Raw genomic sequence first — 17,483 nt, forward strand, 5'->3', positions numbered from 1 at the left:
TTCACTAGATGCCTTCCAATCCTGGACCCCAAATTCAGTATGCAGCTTCAAGTGTCTTACCGATCAGGGATTTCTTATCTAACAGTATCAGAAAAATACTCCACTCTAAAACTATTAGAGCTGAAAACCAAAGGGCTCAAAACTTTTAACTTTTTTTTCTTCCATCAAAATGAGATTCCATCTATCTCCCGTATTGGGTCTACCAAGCATGAAATGAATGCTAGATTAAGAGAATGTGCAGTTAATACAAATTTGGTACCTTAAACAACATAACAATCTTGTATGTTAATTGCATTATCTGTATTCTACCAGCACTCTGTAAAGAAGAGGTACTACTTCTTTTAACTCTATATTTCAGCAGCAACTCTATGGTTTCAGTACCGAACGTACAATGGGGAAATCAGAATCCTAAGGTTATGAAAGTGTGGGTAATTTATCAGGTTCTAAATAGCTTACATTTAGAATGCTCTATTAACATTGACAACATTTTCATAACTGGCTTTCTAAGGTCAAGAAAGAGTGACTGGCTCAAGATTATACAGATGACTTAATGTCTAAAGCAGTACTAGAATTCAGTGTTTTGGTTTCCAACCTGGTGCCTTAACAATTATACCGAGAAAACCGTAGGGACTAGTCCAGGCAGTTGCCAAGAATCAATACTGACTTGAAGGCACATATATTAAAAAAGTAATTGCAATAACATATTTAAAATGAGTCACAAAACAAGAACATGCCATATTATGCTCTAGTTCACCATTACCAGCTTTAAGTGTTCTTTTTTCCTTCTGCCAGAAAAGGAAGTTGATGAGCAAGCTTCTGATTCTGGAGTTCCCAGTTTGCAGTTATCTTCCTCCCCATCTTCCTCATCTTCCTCAAAGCACCATTCTGGTAAAGAAGGTGGTGCTGGCGCATCAGCCACATCACCATAACGGCGGAAGAGTTCTTTCAAATAGTCACCTTTATAGATACCAGGTGGTCTGGCTTGAGCAAACGTAGCCACAGAAGCTTCAATGCTGCAAAAAAAGTGACATTGTGTAAGAGAATGTAGGCGTGAAAAGAAAAATTCAGAAACAGCTCCCGAAAGGCAAGAGGACAGAGCAGTAGCAGATCCAAGAGTCAACATAAAATATTCCCAACTAGCTCCCATAAAATCTCACAGCAGTTCTTATTACAGTGCCAAGGCTATATTGAGAGGGTTCTTAACTGAGGTTTCTCTGAGGGCCATGAATAGGTGTCATCGGATCCATGAACCTGGATAACAAAAAAATACTATTGTATTTTGACTAACCTTTAATTAAAACTTAGCTTTTCATTCAATAATATATACAGACAACAAACCAATTTATGGGCTGCAGACTTCCAAAAATGTTTCTTAACTTCAATAAAGTGTAGGTGTCTAAAATGATTGTTTATAATACCAGTTATAAGATACACAGCTGGTATAGTTAACTGGACACAAGCTGATTTGGACCTTTTGGACCGAAAAACCAGGAAACTAATGACAATGCACTACAGTTTACATCCACGTGGTGATACTGATAGACTATATCTGCCCTGAAAATCAGGTGGCAGAGGATTATTACAAGTGAAGCAAACAGTTGAAGAAGAAAAACATGCACTGGCTGATTATTTAAAAGAAAGTCAAGAACATCTATTAATCGAAGTAAAGAACAAAAATCTACTGAAGGCCCAGCAGACGAAACAAGAATACAGAAAACATGTGATAAAATCAAGAATGGAGAGTTGGCAGAACAAAGCACTGCATGGAAAATTTCTGGAAAAAAATAAAAGATAAAGTGGACAGTGAACAAACTTGGTTATGGTTAACAACAGGTACATTAAAGAAAGAAACAGAGTCACTAATCCTGGCTGCGCAAGAACAAGCTATCCGCACAAATGCCATTAAGGCCAAAATCGAAAAATCCTCTGATGATGCCAAATGCAGACTTTGCAAAGAAGCTGATGAAACTGTTGATCACATACTCAGCTGCTGTAAAAAAAATCGCGCAGACTGATTATAAATTGCGGCACAATTCAGTAGCACAAATGATCCATTGGAATTTGTGCAAAAATTATAATATTAAAACAGCAACAAACTGGTGGGAACATCAGCCTGAAAAAGTCACCGAAAATCAGATGGTCAAGATCTTGTGGGATTTCCGTATACAAACCAACAAAATACTGGCGCATAATACACCAGACATCACACTGGTTGAGAAAAATAAAGTCACAATCATAGACATCGCAATACCAGGTGATAGCAGGGTCGCTGAGAAAGAACATGAAAAAATCGCAAAATACCAGGACTTAAAAATCGAAATTCAACGACTATGGCACAAATCAGTAGTGGTAATTCCAGTGGTAATTGGCACACTGGGTGCTATTCCAAAAGCACTGGAATTACATTTAAAACAATTAAAAATTGACAAAATCACCATCAGTCAAATGCAAAAAGCCGCACTGCTTGGCTCTGCACGCATATTACGAAAATACGTTACGACGTCCTAGGCCCCTGGGTGGGACCCGACTAGTAACCAATGCCAAATCCGGCGAAACAACTGGCCGCTGTGATACAATTGTATAATAATAATAATTGCAAAAGGCAGCTTTACTTGGAACAGCTTACATCTATAATGAAACCTTTAATGCCATCAAATTAAAATCTGCCTATCCCAGGTTTTTGGGAAGGATTCAGTGTGGATGAAAATGCCAAATCCAGTCTAAACATCTGGTTGACAGCATGATAAACCATAATTACAGCTCATTTCTTTTATATAGGTAGTCTTTGGGTGATGATAAAAAATTGGGACCAGAATTTCTGTCACTGAGCAGTATGATCCTAAAATGCAACATCCTGTGACCATATAACTTACTACCAGCAATTTTGGTTGTCATCATAATTAAGGACTGCAGGGGATATTAAGTGAAGACCACATCTGATCACAACTTCTGACCTCCTGCCAGTCCCCCCACTGACTTTGCTTGTGGGAAGCCAGCAAGAAACAATGGAAATTGTGATCACATGACTGCAGCTTCTTAATGTTGTAATCATGAGCTGGCATCAAACAACCAGATCATAACCATGTGACTACAAGAATACTGCAACAGCTGGAACTCCAAGAACCGGTGATAAGTACCATTCTATAGTGCTGTTGTAACTTCAAACAATCAGTAAATGAATGGTCATATAACCCAAGGATTACCTGCAGTACAATATATATCCATGCATTTAATTTTATGCGTTTAAATACATTTTATTGAGAAAGGGTCCATACATTTCACCAGAAACTCAAAGAGGTTTGTGCACAAAGAACTTACAGTACGTCCGTACAATAATACAAAAAAACTGTATTTCAAAACTTCTCCCAAACCACAGAAAGTTAAGGCATACAAGAATTTCACTGAGATCACCTACGAATTCAATGATAAGCAGAGATCATGAATTATCACTGGCCATGCAGAACAACAGAAACAAAATGATTGTTTCTTCTGTCAAGAAGTAGCTCGCTTTGACCCTCCCTTGAAGGTTCATCAGCAGGAAAAAAAACAGATGACCATAACATTTAAAGAACCATGTAGGTGGCTAACCTTGGCTGATCACGAAAAACTAAGCACAAATAAACCAGGCTTGTGTTCAGATAGGAACCAAGAAATCCGTAGGCTTGTTGACTAAACTGGAAAGTAAACGCAAAAAGAAAAATCTGGGAAGAAGGGTATGCAAACCACTTCTGTACTACTGCTCAAGAAAACTCCAGGAGTTTACCAGGAGTTTACTCTTAATGGTAAACACAAGCTTCTTTTTTTCTATACTCCTTCACAACTCTTTTTCCCTATTTTTTATCTAGATAAAGCCAAGTATAAGACTATCTAGGCAAGTCACTTTGTTAGCATACTTGCCTAAAAACAGGGGAAATATTTTTAAAATTCTAAATATTTTAAAATAAATAAGCATAATTCCTAACTACTAATTACTAAATCTTGGGTTCTCAACATATCCTGAAACAGTAATGGATCTTTTGTAATGTGTCAAGAAAATATGAAATTGTCAAGAGAAACCAAAATATATTAGGAAATTTGCATGGGTTTCAGTCTTAACATACTTAAGTAGGTTTTTTTAATATAGTATACTTTTGGTGGAAATAAGGGACCAAAATTATAAAAGTAATTGCCAATATATACTACGTTTTAATTACAAAAGAAACAGCCTTGCATTTTCATGGAATACAATTGCTTTGGAAAAAAAGCCAAGTAGTTGCTAAAAATGAAAATACAACAAAGCTCCCCAAACAATTATTAGTACGATGCACGTTTTCTTTAAAAAGCTATAAAATCCATATTAGTATGTTGCATCTGTATTTCTTCTACATTCACAAATTCAGAAATTCTCCTCTAAATTCCATCCTTTCCACCATTTTTAGAAAATACTTTAAATCTGCTAGATTGTCAGCACTGCTGCCTTGCAAGGGTGAGCAGAAAAAAATAAGAACTACAATAAAAGTTTACAATATTTTACAATTATTTTACAATAATTTATTCATTTAGTTACTGTATCTTGTATGCTAATTCAAAATGGTTCCAACCAATATACTGTATCTACAGTAGATACAAAATAATTGTATTTGGTGTTTTCAGGTTATATTCTGGAGAGCTTTATGAACATAAAATTAATATCTGGCAGTGTATAAATAATGCAAGTAAAATGTATTAACAACAGCACAATAAAACAGTTTTCTGATCAGGAGAATCTCCTCCCCTTAGTGGGATAAAAGGCACATTGATAGCTAAATGATAAAACTAGAAAACTTTAATTCTAGATATAGTAAGCATAAAATCCATTGAAATATTCCAAATATACCAAAGCAAAGCCACAGGACACATTTAAACACTTGAAATCATAACAGAATATTGGGCAGGGAGGATTTAGTACCATAAAAGATATACATCTATATTAGATCTCACCGATTAGGCCTCATCCGAGTTCCATCTGCCGGTCAATGCCGACTGGCAACCACGCGGAGGAGAGCCTTCTCGGTGGCAGCTCCGACCCTATGGAACGATCTCCCCATGGAGATTCGTACCCTCACCACCCTCCAGACCTTCCGCATAGCCCTCAAAACCTGGCTATCCCGTCAGGCCTGGGACTAAGATTGTAACCCGCCCGAATGGTATGAATGTTGTGTTTTTTAAATTTGTATCATTCTATATGTCTAAAGTTTGTTTTTCCCCCCTCCCCTCTTGAGTTGTGAGCCGCCCTGAGTCCCCCCAGGGAAAAGGGCGGCATATAAATTTAATGAAATACTCAAAAAATACTCAAATACATACAAAAAAAAATGAAACCTGGTGATCTGCATTGAACCCCCAACACACAAAAATTATGCCTACTGAAGAGCTTCATAAAACAGTGGGGCAGGATGTCACTTCCTCATTTTCTGCTAAAGACAGGATACCTCTCCCTTAACTGTGATTCCAAAGTAAAGATGATGAGCATCTTCAGCACTAAGCAATGACTCTTTTTTTTTTTTTGACAAATGGCATGCCTTGAGAATGCCAAAAAAAGAGAGAGAATGTAATTAAATACAAAGTGCAACTATTACAGAGCTACTGTAAAATGTTATTAATATGTGTCTAGACACACCACTGAAGTGTGAAAAATTTAAGAACATAAAATATAGTTGCTGCTGGCATACAGCATTCAACATTTAATTATTGGAGAGAAGCAATATAGGTTCTTCAAGAACCTTCCAATTCATCTCAGCATGACAAAGAAACAGTATTCCTAAAATCCTAACTTTTCCAGCATATAATCTTCAAATTATCTGAATAAAATGTAAAAACATATCTCAACAATCTTGAAATTTTACATCGTATCCAGGACAACAATTGAAACTATTTAAGCATATACAACTGTGTACCCAAGCCACACTGCTAATACCACATACCACCATCTCAAGACTATTTTTTTAAAGATGCAAATGCAGTATTTTTAAATATTTCACCTTTCGATATATCACATATAGAGCACAGATTATGTTTGGCACTTGAATGAAATAGATTTATCCCAGGGTAATGTATAAGATCACCCTTTTTACAAAAAACTGGTCACCCTGGAATAACCAATTTGCTCAGCAGAGGGGCTGTTAATGTCAGCTATTCTTTAGAAGATGTTATTTTCAAGCATGAGGGCATAATAAGCATCTCTCTTTGCATCTTTAAAGCAGCCACATCTTTTATCATGCTAATGATGCAGTTATGAAAGCATATGCACATGCATAACTGGCCTTGCTTTTTTCTACAAGCTGTCATGCAGCCACTGTTAAAAACAGTCCCCCTTCTTTCTCATGTAATGTCAATTTTCACCCTTCCTTCCCCTCCTATTATATGCCTGCCAATTTAGCATTATACTTCAGATTTCTGATGGAATATCCTCCAGTCCATTATGCCAAAATAAAACACATTAATATTTAATATGCCACAAGCAGCAGCTGCACAAGCCCAGAAAAAGATCTGGCTGATTTAATGATTCAAAGAAAAAGTACTTCTTACTCACCCCACACATTGCAATGCACTCCTTTCAAAAGGAAGTTCAGGCAGCTGGCTTTGTTCCTGGGGCAGGACTAGAACTCTAGATCTCCCAATTCCTAGCCTGATGCATTCACCACTACATCCAACTGGCTCTTGAATACTTTTCATAGCTATGTAAAATGTTTACATTTCTCTTAAAATCATACCTATATCGTTGTAGGCTGAGGATTGTTTAAATGTGTTCTTCTTTGTTTTACTTTCTTTTAACCTTATGCTGGGGGTGGAGGGGCAGTGGTGAAATTCATTTTTTTTTACTACCGGTTCTGTGGATGTGGCTTGGTGGATGTGGTGTGGCTTGGTGAGCGTGGCAGGGGGAGAATATTGCAAAATCTCCATTCCCACCCCACTCTGGGGCCAGCCAGAGGTGATATTTGCCGGTTCTCCAAAGTACTCAAAATTTCTGCTACCGGTTCTCCAGAACCTGTCAGAACCTGCTGGATTTCGCCTCCCCCGGGGAGGGTGGGGAGAGAGCGGTTACAAAAGATTATTTTCTAAAATCTGCAGGATATGTTAGATTGGGCCAAAATTCAAATTATGAGAACAAAGCAAAATGATTCTATTACATTTTTTCCTTGAATGCCCCCTATAGTCAGCAATGACTAGCAGAGTAAAATCCACAGGGGTCTCCTTACTTTTATTATGTTTTATAGCCACTTTAATTTGTATACCCCACTAGCAAGAGGTAGCAAAAATTATCCATAATTAATTATGTTGATGACATGTACAATAATGTAACTTTGTTATTGTTGTTATAATATCACCAAAAAGTGTTATCTTTTTTATAAAAAATTACCTCCAATCCAACTTTCCAACCAGAAAGGCACAGATAAGAAATCCAGTACGGTTGAAACCATGCGTACAATGAACACCTAGAAGACAAAATTGAAGAAAAAAAATATAATTGCAATTACCAAGCTCATGTAAAAGCATCAGGAACATTTCCTTGTCATAATCACTCCTCTTACAAGGGAATTAGTCCTCAGCTACCATGTGATAATTCATTCTCTTCTCATACCATTTAATTCTTCTCCGCAAGAGGAAATTGGAGCATGGACAGGGGCGACCACATAAACGGTTCCTTGAATAAGCAAACACTTCAGTTCTTTGCTTTGCACATTCAAAACAAAAGTAGGGATTGAGGGCATGAGAGCAACCTATGAACATGGAAGGCATTTTTCCAACCATTTCTTAAACATCATTCTTTAGATCTAAAGTGTCAGCAAATATCAATAGCTACTGACACATGAAGAAAAAAAAATATTCTGGAGGTTTCTGGATACATCTTAAGAATGTTCCTATCAGAATTGGGGGGGGGGGATCTTCAGCATATTTTGCATAATACACATTTAAGAGGGAAAGCCAGGACGATAGTCAGCTTTTTCAATACAATATAGTACACTTAATGAGTTGTCATATTTCTTTGAATGAATGTATACTTCTCTAAACAAATTTCTGACAAAGTCACATAATATTCCATTCATCCCAAAACCCTGCATGTAAATAACTATTATCAATGGCTTTAAATGTCTGATTGAACATGGACACGCTGAACAAATTTAGCAACCAAAACCAGAAAAGGTGGAAAATGCACTCATGTAAAATCAAATACATATCGAGGTATTTCTTTGAACATCATCAGAGCGTGAGTCCAAAACCTTTCCACACCCTGCTAAACTGTCCTTTCTAATCTATCCTGTACTTTCTGGTTCTCATCCACCGCCACCACTGCCATTTTCTTTCTCATGAGGATCTACGCATCAGCAATCAGCAACTGTTATAAGAAAATTCTAAAGGCTGCATTCAATTAAAACAATGAACCAAGAGCACTAAAAAAAAAAAAAGATCCAAAACCACCTCTGCCTTATTTCTGTGATAATGTCTCCATCTAGTGGCCAAGAAAAAAAAAGCAATTCTTAAAAATTACATAGAAGTATCCCATTAACGTGTTTTAAAATTCAAATGAGGCTGTTGGAGTGAAAGTCATTAAATATCTGTTGCAATTATTATGGACAGAAACTCATTACAGCAAATAAGACTGTTCAGGAGCGCCGCCTTTCATGGATTTCATTATGTTTCAATATTGGAATAATTTAAGACTTTTCATCAATTATGAATCTCCTATATCTGTGTAAATTAGCTCAATTCAATTTGATTATGTGTCTTGAAGTTGGGGTTCAGTTTTAGCAACTAGATAGGTCTGCTTCAGGATGATTTGTTCCCAATCTGGCCCTGCAGGTCTTTCAATGTGCACCCAGTAATTGAATCCATCTGCCTTGCTGTTGGTTGTCTTCTTTCTTTCCCCCTTTCCCAGAGAACTAGGCCTTCGCATAATAGGTCCACTTTTTCGTCCTTTGGGTGAGAGCTCTGAACTGTCCTGAGATCTGTTCCACTTGTTTCTTAGATTATGAATGCTATTTTCGAGAGTCTTCACTAACAATAAAGTTCAAAGGATCTCATGGTATCTGGTTTCTTCATCTTTTATTTCCACAATGAGAACTGTTGTTTGCCTGATGCCAATCTTTGTTAGTATAGAGAGTATCCATATACATTTTCCAAGGCTTTCAGTGCTACCCCACACTAAATGCTAGTCAAAAGCGTACTTCTTGATTTCTTGTTCCTTCACATTGCTAGTCAATCCTAAAAATCAGAAACTATCCATCATTTCAGTATCTTATATTCTAGCACTGGTTGCTGGACTTTTCATTAGCTTAGTCTTCTTTACATTTAATTATAGTGGTATTTTTCTTCTTCCCTTGACTACCATTACAAGAGCTTGAATCATTCACAGATAATTGAGGCTACTTTGTCAATTTTTATTGGTATTCATTAGTTATTTTAATACAATGCATATGCTAAGTGTTGTGGCCCAGCAGGATCCGTTTGAGCTGCTGATGGAGTCGGATAGCGACGAATCCTATGAGTCTGCTATGGAAGATGTGGAGGACTCTGGGCAGGGTTCAGACTCAGAGCAGGGACCAGAGAGGCTGGTTGGCCACCAGGAGGCATCTGAGGCATGGAACAGTGGGGAAGATCAAAGGCAGTTTGTCCCTGACGCCAGACAGAGAAGGGCAGAGAAACGGAAACAGCAGCTGCAGAGGCAGACTCATAAGAGATAATCAAGCCCAGGTGGTTGTGGCTTGGCCCCTCCCAAGAGAATATATAAGTGAGAACTTGGGAGAGTTCCTTTTGCACGACACAACCATTTGTAACAGTCTTGAGGAACTCTTGTCTGGTCTGTTTTGTATTTCCATTCTGTTTGGTTTGGGTTGCTGCCAACCTTCTTGCATGAGAGTGTTGTTTGGGCTTTCAGCCAACGGAGTTGTAATTCCTGTGATTAAAGAGTGGCAAATAGCCAAGCCTGTGTCTGTGTTACTCACAGGCCGGAGGGGGTGTCAGAACCGCTAACTATAAAGCAATACACACAGAAGACTAAATTAAAAAATCAATATAAAGTTTAACCTAGATTTTGCCTGATAAAATAGAAAGAGTACATTTTCTTTTCAATTGAAAGAAAATAGTTTATTTATATTCAAATGTAGTCAGTTTGGAATCTGACAAATACATTTAACAATTCAAATGAAGGCAATCAAAAGGGTAACTGAGTAGCACTTTCCCTTAACCTTGCTGCTTTCACAGATTTAAAAAAATCCTTTATTTCTGCTGCTTGTGTTTCAGCTAATAATAGGGACTAATAAAGCTGTATAAAAAAAGTAAAAATGAATGATTTTGTACTCATATACATATATTTATTTTGAATCTTAATTTACACACAAGCAAATATATAATATGATATATTTGTAGAGAGCCTGGTCTAGTGGTTAAGGTACCAAGCTAAAAAATGGGAGACAGTGAATTCTAATCCCACCTTAGACATGAAAGCCAACTGGGTAGCTGTGGGCCAGTCATGCTTTTACAGCCCTACCTCACAGGATTGTTATTGCAGGGAGAATAGGAGAAGGAAGCAGTACTTGTTATGTTCACTGCCTTGAGTTACTTATAAAAAATAAAGGTGAGATATACATACATACCATTGTTGATATGTATTAAAAAACAGTTTCCTTAAAATAGTTAACATGTCCAGTCAAGACTTTACATTCGAAATTGGAATGCAGATTAAAGTGCATTAAATAGCATGTTCAAATATTAAGAATATTTATTGTGTATGGGTAATTATATTAAGAATTTAATAGGCAACTGATACAATCATTTTGGCCTCTCTTCAAGCTAGTCACTTGTACATAACCATGTAAAGAAATTGTGTGATACATAACTAAAAAGGCATACAGTTCTTAACAATGCTAATTGGGACCGGAACCTCTGTTAAGTAACGTGGTTGTAAGTAGAAAAAACCATGGGACCACACTGCTTAGCAATGTCAATCAGCATTAGGCATTGCACTGTAATTATCATTGTAAGTTAAAGAAGGAAATTAATATTAGAAAAGAGTGTGCAATCCAAAGAGGCATTTCCATAACATTTATTCTAAACCATTACACATCTGTTAACTTTAGTTCTTGTACATGTCCAGTATAATCAAGTGATAAAAAAGATCTGCAACAAAGTTGATGTGTGGTGTGTGTGTGTGTGTGTGTGTGTCAGCCCTAGGAGACAGACAGATGAAGAAACTGATTCTATAGGACAACTAGAACTACACTTTATTAAGATAGGTTACAGTAACAGAATCTAGCAAGTTTACTTGAATTTTCCCTTCCCTCCCGCTTCTTCTTCCAAGGGTCAGGGTGGAGACAGTGCCTCTTTCTAATACTTCCCTCCATCACCACCACCTTCACACATGGTTCCTCTATACCTGTTGTCCTAACTGCTTCTAGACAACATGATCACCTCTATGACTTAACTTTCTGATTCAATTATTTGGATTTCAACTTTGATTTCATCTTGATGCTTCCCTATTCAGCAAGACCTGGGCGATAGCAATATACTGTATGATTTATCTAGATTAATGGAAAACTAAATACAGTTCATGACAGTCATTTAGGCTTGCCCCTTTTTACAAACACTCTCAGGAATTTATATTTACAACATTCTGGTATTTCATCCTATTTGGGGGTTTGTTTGTTTTTTGTTCTATTGCTTGCTGTCATGATTCGATGCTGGCTGGATTATTAAGTCGTTAAATGTTTATGTGCAACTATAATGGAATGTGGCAAATGGAGTGTTAAAACAACCAAGACAGATGGAAAATAGTCACACAGCAGGTTAATATACATACCTATAAGTTCTGTTGGATTCTTATTACGAAACTGTTCACATATACGAATGAATGTTTCTGTGTTTTCAGGCGTGGGACATTCTCCATGCCTACCAAGACGAGAAGAATCAAGTAAAGGCAAGAATTTTCCTCCATAAAACAATATTCAGGAGTCTCATTAGCTTACCCTTTACATTGAAGCTTTACATATGTAATGCCATCTTTTTCTACTTCACTTCTATCATAGAACCTACTGGTGTTTGTCAAGTCTATTAACAGACCCATTTTAACCTGAAAGTAATAAAATTAGAGTTTAATACAGATATGTGAAGTTACACACATGGTGAACTTAACTTTAGATGTGTCTAGCTTGTTCATCTTCTAACCAACTCTCAGCAGCTCTCAAGTAAAAGTTAGAACATCATATAAAATCATATTAACACTATAAGATTAAACAGATAAAAACATTAAAAACAACAAAGACCTGGAGCTAAGTCAATTCCTAATGTGAAATTGTCCAATCTTATCCCAGTGCCTGGGAGAAAAGCAAGGTCTTTGACAGTTTTTGGAAGGCTAGGAGAGTAGAAGCTTCATGGGGCAGAGGGTTCCATAGGGCAGGGGTTGCCCTAGAAAAGACATACTTCTTAGTGTTTTGCTGGTTTCAGGTGTGGCTTGGTATAAAGAAAGAGAGTCCAGGTGTTTACCTTGATAAGCTTTTTACATGTTTATTCAGCTGAATAAAAACAGGGGCCCCTAGCAAGAGGGAACCTTGAATGCATTTTGACATTCATATTTACATGCTTGTAACATTGTCCACTTCTCCACCAAGAAGCACTGGGACACTCCATCCAGACAAGTTGACACGGAAATAGTCATCTGCCACCCTTGGAAGTCTTCCAAGGACATTGGATGTTCTCCTAGGGACATTGAGTGTTTCCCCGAGGAACCTTCCATGGACTTTAAGGACATTGTCACATATGCTTCCTCAGAACTGTCAATAAAAATACTATATTCCTGGTCAACACTAGCCCTCGTTAAGGGACTAGGAGCATACCTACCTTATCTGATTTGGGAGGATGAGTAGATATCGTTAGGGAAAAGAGGTCCTGCAAATAAGCTGCCCCTGTGCCATAAACTGCTTTAAATGTGATAACCAGTTTACGATAAACATGCGTAACTCTTAATAGTCAATATTCCGAAGTAACTTTTTTGATGTTATACATACACCATGGAAATAACATGGCTGTGTATACCCCAACTGTATATCCGATCATTGAAAGCCTCAAATGCAGAATTAACAAGAGAAAGGATGGAGTGCCCAATGCTTCACTCCCATTGCCAAAACAAAAGGTCTGGTTTCCCCTCCTGCTTCAGTGTTAAAATTCTCTGAAACCAATTTTGAGGAGAGGTATACAAAAATTAGTAGTAGGACAGAAAAATTATGTTCTCTGAATTCTCCTAGATACAGTTCTGTCCGCGGAAATTAAGCATTGTATTTATTCACTTTGTTGTTCACTTAAACATTTTAACTTTATTGTCCAATGTTTTAATCTTTTGATGTATTAAGTTGTTTCCTTTTATTATATATAACATTGTGAGCCACTCAGAATCACTTGATAGTGAGATGGGCAGCACAGCATATAAATTAATTAGATGATAGATAGATAGATAGATAGATAGATAGATAGATAGATAGATAGATAGATAGATAGATGATAGATAGATAGATAGATAGATAGATAGATAGATAGATAGATAGATAGATAGATAGATGATAGATAGATAATAGATAGATAGATGACAAAGACATGCATAGATACAGACATGTATTCCAACCAAAATAAATATATTGGTAAGATATTTCTAAAGCTAGTATACTCAAGAAAATAATATATTAATAAAGTAGTAAAAAAAACTCTATTATTTAGATAGCAAAGAAAAATTCAATTATATTCTTTACCTTGAGACTCTTTAAATAGTTGGATAACATAGAGGGATGGAAACGAAACTCTTCAGCAACTTTATCATCATATTTTGGTCCTAGCATTGTCTTCAGAGGTAAAAATATTCCTGTTTGGCAATAATTTTTTTAAAAATGCATGTAATAACATGAAACCTCATACAAATGTCTTTGTGGGTTTTTTTGTTTGAATCATGATTAACATTCTTCATTAGGACAAAGAACTATAGCAGTTTATGACAGAAGTTAATATCGTTTATAACAAAATTAAATGCTGAACTGTAAAATCCAGTACTTGAAAAGCTTTATTAAATAATTTCCCATTCATTTAGAATACTCTGAAAGCATTTCTAGAGAAACTGCGTTGTTTAATTAAACCTATTAGCCATATCGTATTAATACCTAAACTCATATATATTTAAAATAAATTATATGAGGATGAATAGACCAAAATTCAATCCAGATAACATGGAGTTGCTCAGGGACAAAAAAAAACATGCAAATAATATTAGCTGCTTCTGAGATAAAAGAATACAAAGAAACTCTTGGATCTGGCCTAGCTACTGAATTATCAGATGATAGCCATGGAAAATAAAGTGCTTCATTGTCAACAAGGTAGCATAATGTCTCAACTTGATTACAACACAGCATTCAACATGTGTCTCTGAAAACAAATTTAGCTTTAGTTAGTCCAAACTATGACTTTCCACACTCAAACCACATCGTTATAACAACTCTGCAACTGTTCTACTGCTGCAGTTCACTCCAACTGCATACATTTTAAATACTAGTTTTTAACCAATAGCTTTGGGGTTTTGATGTGTTACTTCATTATAATCAAAGTTACTCTAGTATTCAACATACAGTGCATGCCAGAAAATATTCAGACCCCCTTCACTTTTGTCAATTTTGCTGCAGGCTGATTCTACAGTTGTTGAAGTTCATTTTTTCCCCTCAATTATTTACACTCAGTACCTCAAAATGACAAAGTGAAAACGGAATTTTAGAAATGCCTGTAAGTTTATTAAAAAGAAAAAAACTAAAATATCACATTGGTGTAAGTATTCAGACCCTTTGCAAGAACACTTGAAATTTAACTCAGGTGCCTCCCATTTCTCTTGATCATTGCTGCCATGTTTCTACCCCTTGATTGGAGTCCACCTGTGGTAAATTAAATTGATTGGACATGATTTAGAAAGGCACACATTTCTCTATAGAAGGCCTCACAGCTGGCAATGGGTACTGTAGTAGAGGCAAAAGCCATAAGGCAGGAGTGTCAAATTGACAACATCACATTGTCACCACGTGACGTATTGATTTTTTTCACTAAAATGGGAGTAGGTGTGGTCAGCACGTGGCACATCTGAGTTTGATACCACTGCCATAAGGTCAAAGGAACTGCCTGCATAGCTCAGAGACAGCATTATTGCAAGGCACAAATCTGGGGGTGGCTACAATAAAATTTCTGCTGCACTGAAGGTTCCTAAGAGTGCAGTGGTCTCCATAATCCTCAAATGGAAGACATTTGGCACAACCAGTTCTCTTCCAAAAGCTGATCCCCCAGTCAAATTGAGCAATTGAGGGAGAAGGGCCTTTGTTAGAAAGATGACCACCAAGACCACCACTCTGACTGAGCTCCAGGGATCCAGATTTTATAGGTTTGGTAGAAATTATTGGAAACAAGTGTTCCTAGAATAGAATAACAGCATCAAAATGGTAACAGAATAACAATAAAGGAATTGGAAGGGACCTTGGGGGTCTTCTAGTCAAACCCCCTGCTTGGGCAGGAAACCCTATAACATTTCAGACAAATCGTTATCCAATCTCTTCTTAAAAACTTCCAGTGTTGGAGCATTCACAACTTCTGGAGGCAAATCGTTCCACTAATTAATTGTCCTCACTGTCAGGAAATTTCTCCTTGCTTCTCTCCTTGATTAGTTTCCACCCATTGCTTCTTGTCCTGCCCTCAAGTGCTTTGGAGAATAGCTTGACCCTCTCTTCTTTGTGGCAGCCCCTGAGATATTGGAACACTGCTATCATGTCACCCCCCTAGCCCTTCTTTTCATCAAACTAGACATATCCAATTCCACCAGCCATTCTTTATATGTTTTAGCCTCCGGTCCCCTAATCATCTTTGTTGCTCTTCTCTGCACTCTTTCTAGTGTCCACATCTTTTCTACATCGTGGCGACCAGAACTGAATGCAGTATTCCAAGTGTGGCCTTACCAAGACATTATAAAGTGGCACTAACACTTCACGTGATCTTGATTCTATCCCTCTGTTTATGTAGCCTAGAACTGTGTTGACTTTTTTGGCAGGTGCTGCACACTGTTGGCTCATATTTAAATGGTTGTCCACTAGGACTCCAAGATCCCTCTCACAGTTCCTACTATTGAGCAAGGTACCACATATACTGTACCTGTGCATTTCCTTTTCCTTGCCTAAATGTAGAACCTTACTTTTTTCACCATTGAATTTCATTTTTTTTTTTTACATAGAGCCCAATGTTCAAGTCTGTCGATAGCCTTCTCTATCTTCTTAAGCCTATCTTCTGGAGTGTTGGCTATTCCTGCCAGCTTGGTGTCATCTGCAAATTTGATGAGTTCCCCATCTATCCCCTCATCCAAATCATTGATGAAGATGTTAAACAGTACTGGGCCTAAAACAGAGCCTTGGGGCACTGCATATTTCCCTCCATGTAGATGCGGTTTCATTGAGGACTACACACTGAGTGTGATTGGTCAGCTAGTTACGAATCCATCTGGTGGTGATGCTGTACAACCCACATTCTTCTACTTTATCAAGTAGTAGGTTATGGTCTACTTCTACTTTATCAAATGCCTTACTGAAGTCCAAATAAATTATATTAAGAGCATTCCTCTGGCTCACTAATTTGTCACTTTGTCAAATAATGCAACAAAATTTGTCTGGCATGATCTGTTTTTGACGAACCTCGTGTTGGCTTCTGGTTATTACTTTGTTTGTTTCTAAGTGTTCGCTGATTCGTTGCTTTTCCACAATCTTGCCTGGTATTGAGGTCAGGCTGATAGGTCTGTAGTTGTCTGGTCCACAAGCCTGAAAAGACTTTACAGATGCACCTTGAATTGCAATTGGAAGCCAATTGTTATCAAGCTAGTGCAGCTCACAAAGAAGGGGTATCATATGTGTGAACTAAGATACACTGAAAACTATTCATGCCAGCACAATCTGGATGAGCTGTAGTTTTCAAGTGGTCTTCAAGGGTACCCCATATAAAGTCCATTATCCTAATTCAAAGAAGAAGTGAAAAAACATAAGTGACAATAAGAAGAGCTTTTCACTCCAAAAAAGGCTGCAACTGATGCACAAGCAAATCTATGCAACGGTTCTCTCAGCTATGGTTACAATTTATTCTTTGATCAACTGAGAATCCACAAGGACCTCAAATTCTGTATTGATTTTGTCTAGGGCAGGGGTCAGCAACCTGCGGCTCTGGATCCGCATGTGGCTCTTTCATCCCTCTGCTGTGGCTCCGTCGCCAGTCGGCACCACAATTTTTAAAAAAAGCTTCCAATTGGTGGGGGGAAGCACAGCACACCAGGAGGAGATTCTATGGCAAGACGTGGGTTTTCCAGTCACCTCCACAATTGATGGGCCTTTCATTTAAGACAGGTAGAGGAAAAAGGGTGCTACGTTAGGAGGAGACTATGGTGGGAGAACTGGACTTCTGGTTGGCTCCAGAATTGAACAGGG

General features: G+C 37.4%; 1 protein-coding gene across 2 annotated transcripts in view; it reads right to left on the reverse strand.

Annotated features, from left to right (window-relative positions):
- The window catches only part of RNGTT (RNA guanylyltransferase and 5'-phosphatase), a 117,042-nt gene that overhangs the window by 97,084 nt on the left and 2,475 nt on the right, over positions 1-17,483 (reverse strand). For both annotated transcript variants that reach the window (XM_032216708.1, XM_032216709.1), the window contains exons 2-6: positions 13,752-13,861; positions 11,979-12,082; positions 11,813-11,901; positions 7,376-7,451; positions 761-1,013 (exon numbers count right to left, since the gene is read on the reverse strand). In XM_032216708.1, coding sequence (XP_032072599.1) covers positions 761-1,013; positions 7,376-7,451; positions 11,813-11,901; positions 11,979-12,082; positions 13,752-13,861 — 632 coding nt within the window. The remainder of the gene's footprint in view (positions 1-760; positions 1,014-7,375; positions 7,452-11,812; positions 11,902-11,978; positions 12,083-13,751; positions 13,862-17,483) is intronic.

This window comes from Thamnophis elegans, chromosome 4 (assembly GCF_009769535.1).
Source record: "Thamnophis elegans isolate rThaEle1 chromosome 4, rThaEle1.pri, whole genome shotgun sequence".
NCBI lineage: Eukaryota > Metazoa > Chordata > Lepidosauria > Squamata > Colubridae > Thamnophis > Thamnophis elegans.